Below are 21,063 nucleotides of genomic sequence, written 5' to 3'. Positions count from 1 at the left end.
TTTTTTCTTTTTAAAAATGTTTTTCTTTATTAGTTTTATTTTGTAAAACATATACTTTTTAAAGCTTGATTATTTTAATGGCAAACAAAATAACAGTTTCTTTGTTTTCTTTGACTGTTCCCTTGTGTTTGGCACTATTTTGCGGAAACAATCAACTTTATTCTTTGCCAAAAAATCTGCTGCTACATTGTCCTCTCGTTGTATGTGCTTTGCGCTCAACAAGATGTGGTAAGTTTGGCTTACGCATTTCAGAATTTTGAACAGTTTATAATACCGCTTTTGTTGTCTCAACACGTTGAAACCTTCATTGATCATGGAAACCACAGAGATATTGTCCGAATAACACAAAACCGATCGCTCGTAGAATTTGTGTTTCCACGTGTAAAGAGCTGCAACCATTGCATAGAGTTCTATGAATTTAGAATCTCTCAGCTGTTGTTCTTTAATTTCTTGGTCAATGAAGTCTGGCCAGTTGTCATAAAACCAGCTCACGTCTGAACTTTCAGGAGAGAAGAAGTAGGCGCCAAAGCCAACATTCGATGCATCAACGTAGATGTGATAGTTGAAACTGGTATTATTCAAAGCAGTAGGGAGTTTGATCCATTTATATGGCCAGAGGTTATGATTTTCCAAATTCAGTAGCCCCAATTTCTGGTTTAAAAAAAAAAGAGAATGATTTATTTATGATTACAAGAAAAGAATATGACCCATTGTGCTTAGATTAATTAGTAAAGAAAACCTAAGAATTAAATTGTGTTAGTAATATTTATATATACATATATATATATATTTAGTAGAAATGGTAATTAATAAAAACTGAAGAAAGTGCTCAATACTGTTGTAGAGCAAATATGCGTTTTATTTTTTATTACCGTATCTTTCTGTTAAGTTACATTATTGTTTCAGCTACCCGGCCGTTTTTTTGACCGTCTGTAGCTTCCTCAGACTTTTACAGAAAACTTCTTTTTCTGTAAAAGCCTGAGGAAGCTACAGACGGCCAAAAAATCGGCCGGGTAGCTGAAACAATAATGTAACTTAACAGAAAGATACAGTAATAAAAAATAAAACGCATATATATATATATATATATATATATATATATATATATATATCCACATGTATTCCTTTTGATGTATATAAATATGTATGGATAAAATATCAATATGAAATATATATATTTTTATATCTTTTCTGTATTTATTCCCTTTGTGTTGACACGAAGGAATACAAAAAGTCTTTTGAAAGAAACAAAAATGTTTCTTTCAAAAGCACATAATTTTCCACCGATCCTTTGGTTTTCTTCAGTGAATAAATATATTTTTCCTATAAACATACACACACACACATATTATATATATATATATATATATATATATATATATATATATATATATATATATATAAGAGGAAGAAAGTTAAAACTCTAAGTTGAAATTTACTATCAAAATTTATTGTTCGACTGAATACTCCAAAAAAAAAAAAAAACAATTTACAAAGTACTTATTCTGCAGATTTCAAAGAATGCTATTCTTACTATTCTTCTCATCAGTGGACAGAAAGAAATCAGCAAATTATATATATATATATTTCTGTAAGGTCTAACGAGGCTGTTGGATTGTAAATATGGTCCCACATCCGAAACTTATGTAACCAAACAGATAAAACGGTAATAAAAAAAAATAGATGAATAAAACACATATTTGCTCTTCAATAGTATTGAGCACTCTCTTCAGGTTTTTACTAATTACCAGTTTTACTATATATATATATATATATATATATATATATATATATATATATATATATATATATGTATGTATGTATGTATGTTTATAGTAAAAATATGCTTATTCAATTGTATTGTACCCTTTATTTATACCAATCCTTTTATTTATTTTGAATATAACAACAAAACATATACAAGTAAATAACAAAATGCCTATATTCCAAATTTCGAGATGTTGTCCATCTTACCTTTTATTTCTTTCAGCATGTTAAAATGAAGTCCTCAGAAATAAAAATTGTTCAATAAAGAATTAAACATTATAAATATATACAGAGAACCTCGGGATATGGCATTAAAAATTAGTAACAAAAATACAGTACAGTATATAATACACATGTATATAATCAAATAACATTATAAATAACACAGTAAGACGGGGCAAATACTGTAACCAGGGGCGGGAAAAACATCATATACCACATCGTAACCTGAAAAAAAACATATCCTAGGGCCCTCGTATCCCAGGGTCCTACTGTATATACTTCATCAGAAGTAAAAGTTGTTCAATAAAGAATGAAACAATATTGTATATATATATATATATATACAGGAGGCAAAAAGAAAGTCCGCACTTGTAATTTAAAAAAAAACTGCAAATTTAAGCTAAATTTAATGTAACTGTTTAAACAACCTACACCTCATTTGATTCGCCTTTTATCCCTCTATAATTTTACCTGTTCATATTTGATTTTTAATTGAAATATTCTAGTGTTCACATCAATTTAAAAAAAATTGAGGAGGCAAAAAGAAAGTCCACAGCAACAAATTTGTTTAAAACCAGCTTAAATTATTGCCCCTAAATCAGTTTAAATCAGTTACAACGTAACATTTAGTCCATATGACACGACTTTCTCTTAGTGATCGCCAGGAGCTCATTAATCTCCACCTTTCTGGTTTATCCAATCGAGAAATCAGCCACAGATTGAAATGTGATGAGAAAACGGTATGAAAGACTGTGCAAAAGCACCAAAACACCAGCAGTGTTCATGATGCCCCTAAATCTGGTCGTACTAGAGTTACTTCTAACAGAGAAGACAATGCTATCAAGATCTACAGCCTAAGAAACAGATTTGAAATGGCTCCCTAAATCCAACAACAGTGCAATCTTTTTAAAAAGTGCTCTTTTTCTACTGTCAAGAACAGATTAAAGGAATTTAATTTGCGAGGATGTGTTGCAAGACGCAAGCCAATGATTTCTGTAAAGAACAGAAAGCGCCATCTGGACTTTGTCAAATGCAATGAAGATCATAACTCTTCATATTGGTCAAAAGTGCTTTTTAGCGACGAAAGCAAGTTCAGGAAAGATGAAGAATTTAATTCTAAGTGCTCAGTTTCAACATTGCAAGGTGGTGGAGGTTCAGTTTTGGTGTGAGGCATTAATAGTACCAATGGTCCAGGGCCTATAGTTCACTTGCAAGGTCAAATTAATTCAACCAAGTATATTAATATGTTGACTGAGCATATATATATATATTCAGGGCCTATAGCGCAGTGGATAGAGGCATTGACTCTCTATAATTCCAGGTGAGCATTGTCTGAAGATAGCGGTTTCAAGCCTACCCAAAGTAGGCCAGAGGATTAGTTGGCCAAGAATGTGATGAGACAACGACAACTATGGAAGGCAGTAATCATAGCGGATACAGTTACAAGACTCAGCATTCCTATCCCGTCGCGGTTAATCGCTTGAAAAAGACCCGAGGATGAGTTGGCCAAAACGTGGTGAAACAAAAACAACTATGAATATCAGTCCGCAAATGAATAAATAAATGAATTTCTTATCCATTGTTCCACTGATAAGCCCATTTCCCCTTTCTGTTGTCATACTCCTTTTTCTTTATCTCATTCACTTCCCAATGCGGGGAGGGGGGGGAGACACACGAATCATATAAAACTGGTATATATATATATATATATATATCAAGTGTAACCTACATAAATGATGAAGAAAACTTACTTTTAATTTGATGATGGCCAATAAATAACATTTGTATTCAGCCCCGGACAGAGTATCACAAATGGCCGACACGATAATATTGTCTGGCCAAAATATTTTCAGTGTCGACCTCCATTGTTTTTGACTGCTGATATTCAACCAATCGTAAGTGATTTGGAAACTTGTGAAATTAGAAATATCCTTGGAGATCTTGGAAATTGAATTTTGTATGATTTCCTTGGCTGGAACAATTTCGGTCTGGAATTTGCAGATCAAACCAAGGTGCTGAAATAGAAGAAATGTCTTAAATTTAAATAAGGAAGGAGATATTTGTTTCATTTTATGGGCATACTAGCAGATGTACCTGGCATTGTCTGGTATGAAACGTAACGTTAAATTACTAAATGAATGGCTCTCGTCTTCAGGAGGCCTCAAGTTTTGACAAGCTTCTGGGCTTGACCTTTACTCCTGATCTTAAATGGAACACGTACATCAAATCTGTTGCCAAGGCCGCTGGAAAAATGATAGGATCTTTTTATTGATTCAGTAGATATCTCACTGCTGATGCAATTCTCTATCTATATAAGAGCCAGGTACATCCAAGGATGGAATACTGTTGCCACATCTGGACAGGAGCTGCTAGAAAGGACTTGTCCTGCCTTGATAGAGTTCAAAATAGACTTCGTAGCCTCGTAGGAGATGTCCTTTTCTCTTCCCTGCAACCTCTATCTTACAGAAGAGATGTTGCGAGTTTGTCTCTGATGTATCGTTATTTTCATGGGAAGTGTTCGACTGAGCTTCAGTCTATGGTCCCCCCTCGCCAAACTTTCACAAGAAACACCCATCTAGCTGAAAACACTATCAATAATTCTCCCCACTCTTTATCCGTGTCTAAATCTAAACGTAGATTCCATGAACAAAGCTTCTTTCTTCGAACTGCACGCCTGTGGAATTGTCTTCCGTTTTCCTGCTTTCCGGCTGACTACAATATGGTTGTCTTCAAGTCTAACGTAAACAAGTTCTTGATGAGCCGTTCCATATAAGTTAACAAATTTACCGAATTGAATTGGCTTTTTGGTCGAGATCAAAGTGTAGTATCTGTTCTTCAGATGTTGCACTTCTATTTCTTGTTCTCTTTCGGTGGAGGAGAAATTCTTCACGACTGAGACAATTTTTATTTTTGTACCTTTTCTCCATGTTAAAAAACGACTCTGGTGTCTAACTCTGTCCCATGGGGAGGCATAGTAAATAGATACTATATTGTCCAATTTCTACTGTACACTCTTTAACCCTTATCCTCGAGTGGCCTATTGGCCTTGATAATGTGATGATGTCTGTGTAAAAAAAAAAAGAAAGTACCAATTTTTCAATTTTGACTCCTTAGCAGCCCTTTTTTCGGGATGATAATTGATTAAAAAGTTTTCCACTTGTCTGAATACTCTATACACCAAATTTCAAATCTATAGATAAAAAATTCGTTGAGTATATAGGTTGAGAAGTGTCCTCACAGTGGGTATTGGAATTGGAAAAAATTGTGCATATTTTATAATGCCAAAAACGATTCTTTTCATAGTTTTTATTTGTTCGTTTTTGTTTAAAACTTAATCTTCCATAACTCGTATTAATGATGAAATGAAAAATATTTATTGATTCAAAACCTGTAAAACTCAAATTTACAGATCATCCCCACACGTGTATTTTTACGTTTATGAAAATATATGCATATACTACGTGAGTTTTTATGGTGAATACACCCCCTTCCCTCTCCCAAATATCTATTTTTAAAAATCTAAAAAGAATTGGAATCAAAATAAGTAATTGTATCGTAACCAGGAATTTAGAACACAATCGGTAATTGTATCAGAATCGAGGAAAAATATTGGAATCGTCCTGTCACAAACAAATACTAGCACTTTTTGTGTCAGCCAGAATGCATTTCTCCAATCTTATCTGACTTTGTGCCTAATTTTCGGAAGAGCAAGCAACAACTTGCTTTCATGATGATTGTTATTTTCACGTTTCAACATGATTTTCTCGTGAGGATTGAACCTTGAACCCCCAGATATAAAGGTATAATCATTAGTGATGAGACGATTCCAATATTTTTCCCGATTTTGATACAATTACCGATTCCGTACTAAATTCCCGATTCCGATTCTTTATAAATCTCTAAATATTTAACTATGAAAGTGTTATTTCGTTCTGTTTACTGCAAAAACACATCTTACATGTGCATGTTTTCTCAAACGTAAAAATACACTTGTGAGAGAGTGATCTAGAGATTTTTGTCTTATTGAAAGTCTAAATCAATAAATATTTATTATTTTATTATTACTACAAGCAATAGAAGATGTTTTTTTAAACCAAAATCGAATAAAAAAGATAATTAAAGAAATCGGTTTTGGCATCGGAAAATAGGTGCAAATTTTTACCGATTCCGATACCCCAAAAAGCTCAGATTTTTCCAATTCCCGATTCCAATTCCGATTAATCGTCCCAACACTAATAATCATGTTGACACACCAATTCTTACTAGATCACTGAAGTTGAGCAACTTTGAGACTAGTCAGTATGAGATGGGTGACCAATTTGGGAATACCAGGTGCTGTATGTAAGAAGATGTCAACATCTTGCTGCAAGAGTTGCAAAAATCTCCCCTAACGTTGATATACATCTGACTGAACTTCATACTCTTTGGAGGAACATAGTTAAACCCACATTAGGGTTAGTGCCGCAGTTTCATTTCATTTCTTGCGAAATCTGGCCAAGTGACCATCGCAAGCTAGAGGTATTCGACCATCACTGCCTACGCTGCATACTACGTGTCCACTAGCAACAATTTATATCCAACAACACAGTCCAGGCATGCAGCAAGATATATTCCTTTCAACAATCCCTCCTTGTCAGACGCCTTCGCTGGTTTGCCGAAACCCAGGTGATCTCATTTATGAGATCATCGACCCAGCACCACCACAAGACTAGAAGAAATTCTGCGGTGGCCAACTCAAGACCTGGCTCAGGACAGTGAAACAGGATACTGAAATGATCCTTTGCACCCCCGCCCCTCTACGGGCTCCGCCGATCGCTTATGCTTGTAGTGGAAACAGCCACTGAACACCGCACCTGGTTGTTTGTTAACTGATCTAGGGTGAAGGCCGCAACAACCAACCAACCTCCAGAAGACTGTCACATAGAACTGATTGTAACTCAATGCCTTTAGCTGTTGTGCCACAGGTCAACACTACAAATAATAATAATTGAGAATAAAATAAACACGAAAATTACTTAATATTTCTACTGGGTCATGATTAATGGAATGAGAACCCGAACCCTAACCGCTGTAGACTAAATAAATTCAGTTCAAAATTTCACATAGGTTACCAAGGTCAACAGAAAGATTTCTCAAGTTTGAAAAGATGCATCTGAAGAAGGTCAGAGGTTACATAGGCCGAAACATTGGGAAAATAACAACCAAGAAAACTTTCACGACAATATAAAATTTACTCAATAGACTTTTTGAAATATCTCCAACTGTTTTATTTGAATTTTATTGACAAAAAATATATGTACAATCTCATTGAAAAATAATGGGGAGTACTATAATGAAAGACCCAAAAAGACAAAAAAAAAAAAAACATAAATTAAACAGGCAGATTAGTAAGACCTTCCCAACCTTTTTACTCTATGGACTTTTTGAAATATCTCTAATTGTTTTATTTGCATTTTATTTACAAAAAACATATATGTAAAAAGTTTTTGACTTCTAATGGGGGGGGGGGTATGAGACGAATGGATTCGCCAATCATTTTTATAACCAACGGCTGTGCTAAACAACCAATCAAAACGTCGCAAAATTATTATAAAAATCGTTGAATTTTGGATTCAATCAGTTCGCCATTTGCTACGTCACGGACCGCATTTGATTCTTTGCCGCCATCTTGGTTACTGATCTGAACTACGCCGCCATCTTGGTTACTGATCTGAACTACACCGCCATCTTGGTTACTGATCTGAACTACGCCGCCATCTTTGTTCAACATAATATCTCAGAACTTAAGAGGTTAAGTACGCGACGGACCGCATTTGATTCTTGGTCGCCATCTTGGTTACTGATCTGAACTTAGCCGCCATCTTTGTTCAACACAAATGTCTCAAAACTTAACAATATACATACACTTTCATTGAAAAATAACGGGGAGTACTATATTGAAATACCCCAAAAGAAAGAAAATCATAAATAAAATGAGCAGGTTAATAAGACCTTCCCAACCCTTTCTAAAAATAGAGCAGCCACTGTTTTCTGGTATTGATCTAAAACAAAAAAATTGATCTGAAATGGGAGTGGGATTTAAGTAGTAAGAAATTAAATATAGGTGGAGTTTGGCAGTAGACAGTGTCCTTCTCAGATAAAAAAACGATTGGGGAGGCCAAGGTCAAAATAAAAGTGGGAGAATAGGTAGGTGTGTCAGAAACTTTGTGGAAAAATATTGAATAATTCCACCCCCTGTCTTTCCAAGCTTATAACTACTCGAAAAATGTAATTCAAACCCTAATTTCCTTTTTCAATTAAAGAAGCAAGGACCAAGGTTTCATTTAAAAAAAAAAAACAAAAAAAAAAAAAACGTGATTTAAAACAAAAAAAAGGTTTTAAACTTCGGATTTTACAGGTAAATTTCTAAAAAAAAACTATTTTTTTTTGTTTTAAATTTGAATATATTATTTATTGATCTTTTATCTTCAATTTGTGATATATAAAACTTTGGTGAGTAAATCAATTATTTACCTTTTAATAGACATTTCAAAATGGGGGAGGCGTGAATTAAAAAAAAACGTTTGTCTAAAATATTATATTCAGTTTATTGGAAAGAGCATAAAATTTCACATTGACCCTGAAAATATCGTAAAAATTTAATCCATAGAAAAATTTTGATAGATTTTTAAAGTTTAAAAATTGAAAAATACTGAACTCTTAAAATTCAATTAATTTCATTACTAAATTAAATAAATAAAAAAAATAATATTTCTATTACTTTTTATATAACTTTAATAGTTTATTTTGGAAGTATAATCCATAAAAAAAATAAACAACCCACTTTTAAAAGAGAAATTACGAGTTTTTTATATTTTATTCGCATTTTCGTGTTAGGGGTGTCAAAAATTCTGATACACCTAGAGAATGGGGATCTTGGAAGATCTCTATTGGCAAAAAATAAAAAAAGGGACAAGAATCATTCACACATTTTAAAGTTGTGAGAGTTCTCTTAAAGGGAGATAATCCAAGAAGTTTATAATAAGAAATTTAGGTGCTTATATTGGAATTGGGAAAATTCCAAGGTTGCATCAGATCTTCCACTTAATTTTATTGGTTCCGGATAAAAATTTAAATGTTTGTCAACTGTTCAAAAAAATAAAAAAATAAATAAATAACATAAATAAATTAATATTTGAATAAATATTCAGATATGACTTTTTGCGAAACTTTACCAATTAGCGATCTTTTAAACCAATGCATTTAGTGATGGGACGATTCCAATATTTTTCCCGATTTTGATACAATTACCGATTCCGTACTAAATTCCCGATTCCGATTCTTTATAAATCTCTAAATATTTAACTATGAAAGTGTTATTTCGTTCTGTTTACTGCAAAAACACATCTTACATGTGCATGTTTTCTCAAACGTAAAAATACACTTGTGAGAGAGTGATCTAGAGATTTTTGTCTTATTGAAAGTCTAAATCAATAAATATTTATTATTTTATTATTACTACAAGCAATAGAAGATGTTTTTTTAAACCAAAATCGAATAAAAAAGATAATTAAAGAAATCGGTTTTGGCATCGGAAAATAGGTGCAAATTTTTACCGATTCCGATACCCCAAAAAGCTCAGATTTTTCCAATTCCCGATTCCAATTCCGATTAATCGTCCCAACACTAATAATCATGTTGACACACCAATTCTTACTAGATCACTGAAGTTGAGCAACTTTGAGACTAGTCAGTATGAGATGGGTGACCAATTTGGGAATACCAGGTGCTGTATGTAAGAAGATGTCAACATCTTGCTGCAAGAGTTGCAAAAATCTCCCCTTACGTTGATATACATCTGACTGAACTTCATACTCTTTGGAGGAACATAGTTAAACCCACATTAGGGTTAGTGCCGCAGTTTCATTTCATTTCTTGCGAAATCTGGCCAAGTGACCATCGCAAGCTAGAGGTATTCGACCATCACTGCCTACGGTGCATACTACGTGTCCACTAGCAACAATTTATATCCAACAACACAGTCTAGGCATGCAGCAAGATACGCTCCTTTCAACAATCCCTCCTTGTCAGACGCCTTCGCTGGTTTGCCGAAACCCAGGTGACCTCATTTATGAGATCATCGACCCAGCACCACAACAAGACTAGAAGAAATTCTGCGGTGGCCAACTCAAGACCTGGCTCAGGACAGTGAAACAGGATACTGAAATGATCCTTCGCACCCCCGCCCCTCTACGGGCTCCGCCGATCGCTTATGCTTGAAGTGGAAATAGCCACTGAACAACACTGGTTGTTTGTTAACTGATCTAGGGTGAAGGCCGCAACAACCAACCAACCTCCAGAAGACTGTCACATAGAACTGATTGTAACTCAATGCCTTTAGCTGTTGTGCCACAGGTCAACACTACAAATAATAATAATTGAGAATAAAATAAACACGAAAATTACTTAATATTTCTACTGGGTCATGATTAATGGAATGAGAACCCGAACCCTAACCGCTGTAGACTAAATAAATTCAGTTCAAAATTTCACATAGGTTACCAAGGTCAACAGAAAGATTTCTCAAGTTTGAAAAGATGCGTCTGAAGAAGGTCAGAGGTTACATAGGCCGAAACATTGGGAAAATAACAACCAAGAAAACTTTCACGACAATATAAAATTTACTCAATAGACTTTTTGAAATATCTCCAACTGTTTTATTTGAATTTTATTGACAAAAAATATATGTACAATCTCATTGAAAAATAATGGGGAGTACTATAATGAAAGACCCAAAAAGACAAAAAAAAAAAAAAACATAAATTAAACAGGCAGATTAGTAAGACCTTCCCAACCTTTTTACTCTATGGACTTTTTGAAATATCTCTAATTGTTTTATTTGCAAAAAACATATATGTAAAAAGTTTTTGACTTCTAATGGGGGGGGGGGTATGAGACGAATGGATTCGCCAATCATTTTTATAACCAACGGCTGTGCTAAACAACCAATCAAAACGTCGCAAAATTATTATAAAAATCGTTGAATTTTGGATTCAATCAGTTCGCCATTTGCTACGTCACGGACCGCATTTGATTCTTTGCCGCCATCTTGGTTACTGATCTGAACTACGCCGCCATCTTGGTTACTGATCTGAACTACACCGCCATCTTGGTTACTGATCTGAACTACGCCGCCATCTTTGTTCAACATAATATCTCAGAACTTAAGAGGTTAAGTACGCGACGGACCGCATTTGATTCTTGGTCGCCATCTTGGTTACTGATCTGAACTTAGCCGCCATCTTTGTTCAACACAAATGTCTCAAAACTTAACAATATACATACACTTTCATTGAAAAATAACGGGGAGTACTATATTGAAATACCCCAAAAGAAAGAAAATCATAAATAAAATGAGCAGGTTAATAAGACCTTCCCAACCCTTTCTAAAAATAGAGCAGCCACTGTTTTCTGGTATTGATCTAAAACAAAAAAAATTGATCTGAAATGGGAGTGGGATTTAAGTAGTAAGAAATTAAATATAGGTGGAGTTTGGCAGTAGACAGTGTCCTTCTCAGATAAAAAAACGATTGGGGAGGCCAAGGTCAAAATAAAAGTGGGAGAATGGGTAGGTGTGTCAGAAACTTTGTGAAAAATATTGAATAATTCCACCCCCTGTCTTTCCAAGCTTATAACTACTCGAAAAATGTAATTCAAACCCTAATTTCCTTTTTCAATTAAAGAAGCAAGGACCAAGGTTTCATTTAAAAAAAAAAACAAAAAAAAAAAAACGTGATTTAAAACAAAAAAAAGGTTTTAAACTTCGGATTTTACAGGTAAATTTCTAAAAAAAAACTATTTTTTTTTGTTTTAAATTTGAATATATTATTTATTGATCTTTTATCTTCAATTTGTGATATATAAAACTTTGGTGAGTAAATCAATTATTTACCTTTTAATAGACATTTCAAAATGGGGGAGGCGTGAATTAAAAAAAAACGTTTGTCTAAAATATTATATTCAGTTTATAAGAAAGAGCATAAAATTTCACATTGACCCTGAAAATATCGTAAAACTTTAATCCATAGAAAAATTTTGATAGATTTTTAAAGTTTAAAAATTGAAAAATACTGAACTCTTAAAATTCAATTAATTTCATTACTAAAGTAAATAAATAAAAAAAAATAATATTTCTATTACTTTTTATATAACTTTAATAGTTTATTTTGGAAGTATAATCCATAAAAAAAATAAACAACCCACTTTTAAAAGAGAAATTACGAGTTTTTTATATTTTATTCACATTTTCGTGTTAGGGGTGTCAAAAATTCTGATACACCTAGAGAATGGGGATCTTGGAAGATCTCTATTGGCAAAAAATAAAAAAAGGGACAAGAATCATTCACACATTTTAAAGTTGTGAGAGTTCTCTTAAAGGGAGATGATCCAAGAAGTTTATAATAAAGAAATTTAGGTGCTTATATTGGAATTGGAAAAATTCCAAGGTTGCATCAGATCTTCCACTTAATTTTATTGGTTCCGGATAAAAATTTAAATGTTTGTCAACTGTTCAAAAAAATAAAAAATAAATAAATAACATAAATAAATAAACATTTGAATAAATATTCAGATATGACTTTTTGCGAAACTTTACCAATTAGCGATCTTTTAAACCAATGCATTTCAGGTGAAAACCATGAAAACCTTATAATGTACTTACGTGTCATGTCGAAATTGATATAAATTCCAAAAATTACAGAAAAAAATGATCTAGTAGAAAAAGAATAACAAGTAAAATTAAAATTTATCGAATTATTGAGTTTTATTGTATGTTTAAATCCGAAAGAGTTGTGTGACCAAGTCTGTAGGCTAAACAAGGGAAATAACTCTCTACTTAAATTGACAAATTAAGGCACCGGCATTTTTAAACCAACGAATTTCAGAACATAATTGTGGATGACATTTTGGTAAAAATTAGGGATGGGACGATTCCATTATTTTGCCTGATTCCGTGCTAAATTCCAGATTCCCACTCTTTATAAATCTCTAATTTGTTAACTATAAGATTCTTATCTTCCCCGATCTTCGTAAAAAACATGTTAAATATGCAGACATTTTCCTAAATGTCAAAATACACTTGTGGAGGATGATCTATCGATTTTAGCTTTATTGATAATTTAAAATCAACAAATATTTATTATTTTATCATTATTACCAGCAACGGAAGATTTTACTTTAAACAAAATCAAATAAAAAAAGACAATTAAAAGAATCATTTTGGCATCGAAAAATAGGCATCGATTTTTCTGATTCCGATACCGATTCCAATACCCCCCAAATCTTCCTATTTTTCGGATTCCGATTAATCGTCCCAACATTAGTAAAAATACATCTAGCACATCTATTGGATCATTTTTCGTAATTTTCCAAATTTATACACTTGTTTTCCATGACACGTAATAATGTTTTCATCTGAAATGCGTTGGTTTGAAAGATCACTAATGTAAGCAAGCACTGGCTGGAAAAGATACCTGACCAGCCACCAACACCAGGCTACACTAGTCACAACCTCAATCCTCTAGTGGACTGGACCTTTGTAGGAAGTAGGCAGCCTGGATGCAGTGGAGCTCCAGCTCAGCTGTGTCAATAACCAACAAAATAACATAAACTACAAATTGAAATTTGCATACCGAGAACACCTCGCAGGCCTGGAGGTAGGCGTTGAGTTTTGCCTGGTGATGACAATCTGCACAGCCAATCACGGTGAGAGGAAAAGGATCTTTAAATTGAAGGACTGCTTTCCATTTTGTGGCTTTCAGACATGGCTTAAACAAAAGACTCGCTTGACTGGCTGGACTCACAGAGGTCAAAGGTTGCATCAGATCTTCCACTAATTTTATTGGTTCCGGATAAAAATTTAAAAGTTTGTCAACTGTTCAGAAAAAAAAAAAAAAATAACATAAATAAATAAATATTTGAATAAATATACATATATGATTTTTGTGAAACTTTACCAATAGTAATAAAACATAAATCTATATCTATCTATAAAAGTTAAAATGTCCATGTGTATGTGTGTTTGTCTGTGTGTACACTTCCCTACCAAATAACTCTGTCAATTTTCGGTCTACAGACTCGAGATTTGACATAAGGGGTATTGAGATTTGGGAAAATCTTTTTAATCGGTTTTCGGCCAGAACTTTGGCTTTTAAGGGGTCAAAATTCAACGATTTGACCTTTGAGAACTCTACCAAACTCCTCTGCCAATTTTGGGTCTAAACATTTGAAATTTTCAATAAAGGGTATTCAGGTATGCAGCAAGATTTTAATTCAATTTTTGGGTGAAAATTTGGCTGCCAAGAGGTCAAAGTTGAAAAAGTTGACTTCTGCAGATTCTATTAAACTCCTCTGTCAATTTTGGATCTAAACACTTGAAATTTTAGATGTAGGTTACCTGAACTTTTTAATATATATATATATATATATATATATATATATATATATGCATGTAAAGTTATAGGGCCTGAGCAAAGCTGGGATAAACTGCTCGTAATACAAAAATAATTAGCAATTTTCATCTTAAAAATATACATTCATCATATAAAAAAAAAACCGAATGAACCCAGATTTATTAAAAAAAAGAACGACTTGGCGCTATTTACGTTTTGAATTTGTAACAGCTATGTTTATTAGGAAATCAAAAACCAAACATTTTTCACTATTCACCATTAACATCCAGTGTGAGTACACCTGAAGATAGTCGGAGGTTACATCGGCCGAAATGTTGTGGAAAAAACAACCAAGATGAGAATCATAGTTCAAATAATAAAAAATATAATTATCAATCTTCATCTCCAAAATATACATCCATTATATATATACATATATATATATATATATATATATATGTATATATGCATTCATTATATATATCTATGTTTTATTTTTTTATTACCATTTTATCTGTTTGGCTACATATGGTTCATCTGAAACATACGTAGCCAAACAGATAAAACGGTAATAAAAAAATAAAACACATATTTGCTCTGCAATAGTATTGAGCACTCTCTTCAAGTTTTTACTAATTACCAATTTTACCATATATATATATATATATATATATATATATATATATATATATATATATATATATATATATATAGGCTCCACGGATTAAGGGCTTTCCTTTTCAGATTAAATGTTTTTAATTCTTTTTGAAAGTGTTTTTTAACATGTTTTGTTGACTGTTTTCTCCTATATATATATATATATATATATATATATATATATATATATATATATATATATATATATTATATATATATATATATATATATATATATATATATTTTCATTCAATTCAATTGCCATTCAATTCATTTTTTCACTTCATCATTCAGCATGTTTTGAATCGATCTGTCACATCCACCATTTGAAAAGGGGAATTTTTTTTCCCCAAAAAATATATTATGGATATTGTGAAAGGCATAATAAGTAAGACATTTGTATTCAATACAATTTAATAAATATATGTATATATAGACATATATGGATGTACTTATTGATTTGTAAATCGCCACTTGTTTTCGTTTTCTCTCATCAACACTGACTATATCTCATTCCTCGCATTGTGATAGCCTTCTAAATCTTTACTACATACCTAGCCCACACAATGCTTCAAGCAAACTACATATCAATTCTATACTTTTTTTTTTCTTAAATCAGCCCAGCCTTGACAGTCATGTTTTAAATTCTTCCATTTCTTTTTCCTACGGACATCTTATCTTTATTTTAATAATATTATTTGAACTCATTCACTTTTTCCTTGTGAATTATTCCACGGATTTCTGCCTTTTGGATTACTTTGAACCATCTTGCAATTACGCGATTCCCTTGGATTTTACTTGTGGAAATGGAAATTTAATCAACTTTTTGGGATTTTACCGTTATTAGATATTTTACCCTTCACCAGACTATCCATTCATGTAAAATCACGTTTTTCTTCATCCTATTATCCTCTGCTTCACTATTTGTTACCAAGTAAGATCTATTACTTACTTGTAGTTTCATTAAATACTTTTGCAAGCAAAATCCGATCCCGCATTTTGCTAAATCCTACCCTCTGATGAGAAGGAAAGTATTTCTCCGAAACTCCGCAGATTAAGGACTAACCACTTTATTTTGTGCTTCCTTTTTCAAAGTGTTTTTTAACATGTTTTATTAACTACTTGTTCTTATATATATATATATATATATATATATATATATATATATATATATATACATGACATGTTAGGGATGCTAGATTACACCTCTATGGATTAATTGGAACTTCTGCATTTACTGACGCACGGTTTCCATGAAGTTTCTTGAATATGCTTGGCCGCTGAATGAAATAACCGGAAGCAGCTGATCACGAAATGCTCAGAAAAAATTATAATGATAAACAGGAAAACATGGAAAATCAATAAAATTACTAACATGTATCTATTGACAGAGTACAAAATAGACTTCGTGGCTTAGTGGGGGATGCCCTTTTCTCTACGTTGCAACCTCTCTCCCACAGAAGAGACGTTGCGAGCCTATCCTTGTTTTATCGTTATTTCCATGGCAGGTGCTCGTCTGAACTTCAATCTCTGGTCCCCCCTCGCCAATCTTTCACGAAAAACACCTGTCTAGCCGAATCCACTGTGAAAAATTTCCCCCACTCTTTATCTGTGCCTAAATCAAAACATGGATTCCATGAACAAAGCTTCTTTCTTAGAACTGCATGCCTGTGGAACTCTGTTCCGTCTGCCTGCTTCCCACCTGACTACAACTTGGATGTCTTCAAGTCCAACGTTAACAAATTCCTAATGAACCGCCCACTTCATCAAATCTCCACACTAACGTAATGTACTTGCAATAACCCTTATCCCTGAGTGGCTTCCGGGCCTTGATAAGTGGTGACCACTGTGTAAAAAAAAAAAAAAGAAAAAAAAAATCTAACCCAACCCCAACCCTAACCTGTGCAATTAAAATTAATTTTTTACTTCTTCCAATTTATAAAAAAGTAGCTTTCATAGATTCGTATTAGCTAAAAACAAATGGCACATTCATTAAAAAATGAGGAATCCTTGTCCAACTTTTTGCAGTTATTCCTGCAAGATACTGACCGAAAAACTTTGTGGAAATCGCAAGTTGGTAAATGCAGAAACAACAATTAATTAATAGTCGGAAATGTAGCAAAGAATAAACAATAAAACATTTTTTTTTTTTAAAAAAAACAACAGCAGAAAGTTTTTTTTTTTGTTTTTTTTACATAGGCATCACCACTTATCAAGGTAAAGAGGCCACTCGAGAATGGATTGTAACAAGGAAAAGAAAGAATTGAAGTCCCTCTGCGATGTCGCAGTAGTTATCTTCAGGCAAAGATCGTCGATATTAGAGCATCCATAAATGAAGATGAGACAGAAAGAGAGAGAGAGAGAGAGAGAGAGAGAGAGAGAGAGAGAGAGAGAGAGCGAGAAAGAGAGATCTTTCTTCAATGCTTGCCGGGTTCTCTCTGCTGACTGGTTATATTTCCCAGTAGGGCTAAAGAAGTTGCTAAGAGGACAGATGGAATCAAAGCACACTGCAATCTGATTGGTCAGTGTTTAGCTAAAATCGCTTAGCACTGAAAACTGATTCGCGAGAAAAAATATATCTTTACTAGCGGGGTGGTGTGGGGAGATTGGGGCTTGCTTTTCCCAGGTGTAAAATACGCTTAAATATGATATTTTAATTCGTTCAGATTTCGTATATATTATTGTAGAGTGATTTCAAAAGTAAAAAAAAAAAAGTATTTGAGTGCCATCAGCTAGAATCGAAACTGAAATCAAAACTGTAGCATTCAAAGCTGGTGACGTTGTCCATTTCATGTATTCTTTGTTGCGACTTCTATGGCATCCCATCCCACCCCTAATCCTTTTTTCATAAAAACCGAGGCCATACACTAAAAGGTACACAAGTTCATTCAGTGTGTTTGTTTTTATCAAATAAAATCAAATTTGATATCAGTAAACGATTTCTAGCCGGTACTATTATTATGCCTGTGTGATGTTTAAACTCTGAATTATGTCCCTTGGCCACTGATCTTAAATACAAGCAGAAAATAGTGAACAAGACATTTCGCCGTTAAAATGTATTTTTACTCGTTAAAAAAATTGATGAATTTGCGTAATTTTTGGTGTATTGTCTTTTATTAAACCTAACACATACGTACAATTTTTTTGTATAATTGTTTATTTTTACAAACAGTTTTTGGTGCACCCAGTTTTTAATAACACTGGGTCAAAATGCGCTAGAGAACCAACTAAAGGTTTACTTTTTAAAAGTTAATTTTTAAGGGTAGTTCAGTCTGTTGTGAACGAATATCACATTTAAGATTGTCGCCGACAAGTGGTTTTAATTATATTATCCAACGTGTTCCGTATTGTTGAAGGCCATGTTGCTTTTGCGCACATGAATTGAATTGTTGCGTGCACGCAAAAATTGAATGCGCGCAAAAAACAACATGGCCACCAGTGAAAACAATATGGAATACATTGGATAATATCATGAAAACCACTAGTCGGCGACAATTTTAAATGTGATATTTGTTCAAAACAGACTGGAGTAGTGGAGTGGGAGTGCCACCTTTAAACATCAACTTTTTGAAAATAAGTCTTTAGTTGGTTTTCTTACGCATTTTGACCAAAACGGGATCACTTTATTTTCTATTTATTTATATGTGCCATTTTTACCTAAATTCACAGTAAATAATCTACGTGTATAGCGTAGTATACTTCCTATTAATTACTCTTTCAAAAACAATTACCTAAAATGAGATTCAGTTTAGATTTGCATTGCACACCTCTTGAAAAATAAAAAAATCATTAAAAAAAAAAAAAAAAAAAAAAAAAGGGAAAGAAATACCTTTTTGATTGTCTGGAAAAGAAACAAATTTAAAATTTGATTTTGAAATGTGTAATTTTTTTGAAATTATATTTTTATTGTTCGTTTTTTGGCCTTGAAAAACTATCACATTCAATGTCAATCCGTTGTTTATTGATGCCAAAATCCGTTGGTAGCGACACAGTCCGCACAAATGCACGCAACCAAGGAGCGACATCATCGATTGTTACGAAAACTCAAATTCAGACATTAAAATTTTTGTTGTTGGTTAGTTTATCTATGTTTTTGATACCAGAATGGAAAATAACAACAATAAGAGGTCGCCATGCTTTCGCATTTTTAAAGAAATAAGAGTTATGCCCCTTGATGGAATTTTTTTTTTTTTTCGTCGTTTTGGAGAACAGATTACATTTCATGTAAAACCAATGGTATCTACTGAATTGTCATGTCGCAGTAATGAAAATAGCCCAAAAATTACAAAAACGATAAAAGCAGAAAATTAGGCAAATGTGTATTTCAGCGGCGTAAATTATTTGACAGACAAAAATTTATAAAAATCATTTATTATTATATAAAACACGTTATTAGACCCTAGGCTGAAATAAAACCTGAAGAAAATTTTATTTTTATTATTTTTTCAACATTTTTTTATTAGACAAAATGTACAATAATCGAGGCCGCTAACATTTTGAAAAATTGGCCTTTGTAATGATTGCTAGATTGGCCTTTTTGAGGCCAAATTTGACCCTTTTTAGGCTCTTGCATTGATCATGGTGCCACGCAAGAGCGTAAAAAGGCCAAATTTGGCCTCAAAATGGCCGATCCGGCAAGCCTTACAAAGGCCAAAATTTCAAAACTAGCGGCCTCCGTTGTTATACATTTTGTCTAATAAAAAATGTTGAAAAAAATAATAAAAATTAAATTTTTTCGGTTTTACTTCAGCCTTTGAATCTAATAATGTGTTTTATAAATTTTTGTCTGTCAGATAATTTACGCCGCTGAAATACACATTTGCCGAAAATTAATTATTAATGAAATCAGTTTTCGAAGACAATTAGCGAAAATTAAGTTTGCTAAATTAGACAAGGAATTTTAGAAAATATTTACCCCCCCCCCTTTTTGTTACGATTCTCTGGCTCCTATTAGAAAAACAAACAAACAAACAAACAAACGTTCTTGGCCTTCAAGCATTTGAAGAACAGATACTTGAAGGCCAAGAACTTTTTTTTTTTTTTTTTCAAATTGTCTTCAAAAACTATTTTCAGCGGACCTGACCCCCCTATATATTAGTGTCAAATCAATAATAATCCACTGAAATATTTGCAAAAAACGTGACGTCTTTGCCGCATCATCATCATCTTTTTTCTTTTACAGTAAAGCAAAGCAACTCAATCTAATAGCTGACGAAATCTTTCAGATTTGGGAGAAAAAATATAAACGTTCTTTCATAAGATGAAGGCAGAGAATAGTTAACAGAGACTCCCCCCCCCCCCGATGTTAAGACTGGTTGTCGAAATAATAATATTATTATGTAGAAACTCATTCTTGGCATGGGGACAGTCTTTGTTAACTATTCTGTTTCTACACTATTTTCTTATTTTGCAAAGCAATTGTCGATTCTTTTTAATTGTTTACGGACATTTCAAATAGGATTAACGACGAACAAATGCAATTCGGCTTTGTTTTTAAAGACCAAATCTTGCTTCACAATTTTCAATCAATTACAAGGAAAACATTTGAAAAATCTTATAAAGATCTACTCTTTTAATATACGCCACCTCCTCACTACCAAGTGTATTTTTTACGTTTTGCATAGTATATGTATTATATGGAGGAGGTTATCGTAATTTGTACGTTTAAAAAAAAAGTATACACTCTCTAATTAAACATTTAGAAGTTTTTAAATGATCAGGGGTTTGTATTACTGCACACATAGATTCGAAAAAGTTGTCAACTGGGGGGGGGGCTACGTTGAGAGGGGGCCAAGTAATTTTTGGACGCCTCGGCGCAGTAGGAATGGCAGGAGTGGAAGGTGATAGAAATATCAGAACGCAAAAACTGGAGGCTTGCTGCATCGAGGACGATGATTTCCTGGCGAGGTTCGATGGTGAGAGGTGGACGGTGGAATGGAAATGGATCTCCGGAACTACGAAACAAAGTAAGCTGCTACGAGAAAACAAT

General features: G+C 33.1%; 1 protein-coding gene across 2 annotated transcripts in view; it reads right to left on the bottom strand.

The window, feature by feature from the left end:
- Positions 1 to 21,063, bottom strand: part of LOC145293733 (uncharacterized) — a 27,965-nt gene continuing 6,902 nt past the window's right edge. Inside the window, exons 1-4 of one of the 2 annotated variants that reach the window (XM_080140184.1) lie at positions 18,904 to 19,243; positions 13,659 to 13,900; positions 3,741 to 4,004; positions 1 to 651 (exon numbers count right to left, since the gene is read on the bottom strand). In XM_080140184.1, coding sequence (XP_079996310.1) covers positions 70 to 651; positions 3,741 to 4,004; positions 13,659 to 13,900; positions 18,904 to 19,102 — 1,287 coding nt within the window. In that variant the 5' untranslated portion in view covers positions 19,103 to 19,243 and the 3' untranslated portion in view covers positions 1 to 69. Of the gene's footprint in view, positions 652 to 3,740; positions 4,005 to 13,658; positions 13,901 to 18,903; positions 19,244 to 21,063 lie in introns of those variants that run through there. The other variant, XM_080140185.1, reaches the window with a different exon arrangement.

This window comes from Euprymna scolopes, chromosome 15 (assembly GCF_053919585.1).
Source record: "Euprymna scolopes isolate OS-2025 chromosome 15, ASM5391958v1, whole genome shotgun sequence".
Taxonomy (NCBI): Eukaryota; Metazoa; Mollusca; class Cephalopoda; order Sepiida; family Sepiolidae; genus Euprymna; species Euprymna scolopes.
This window is presented reverse-complemented; position numbering and strand designations above follow the sequence as displayed.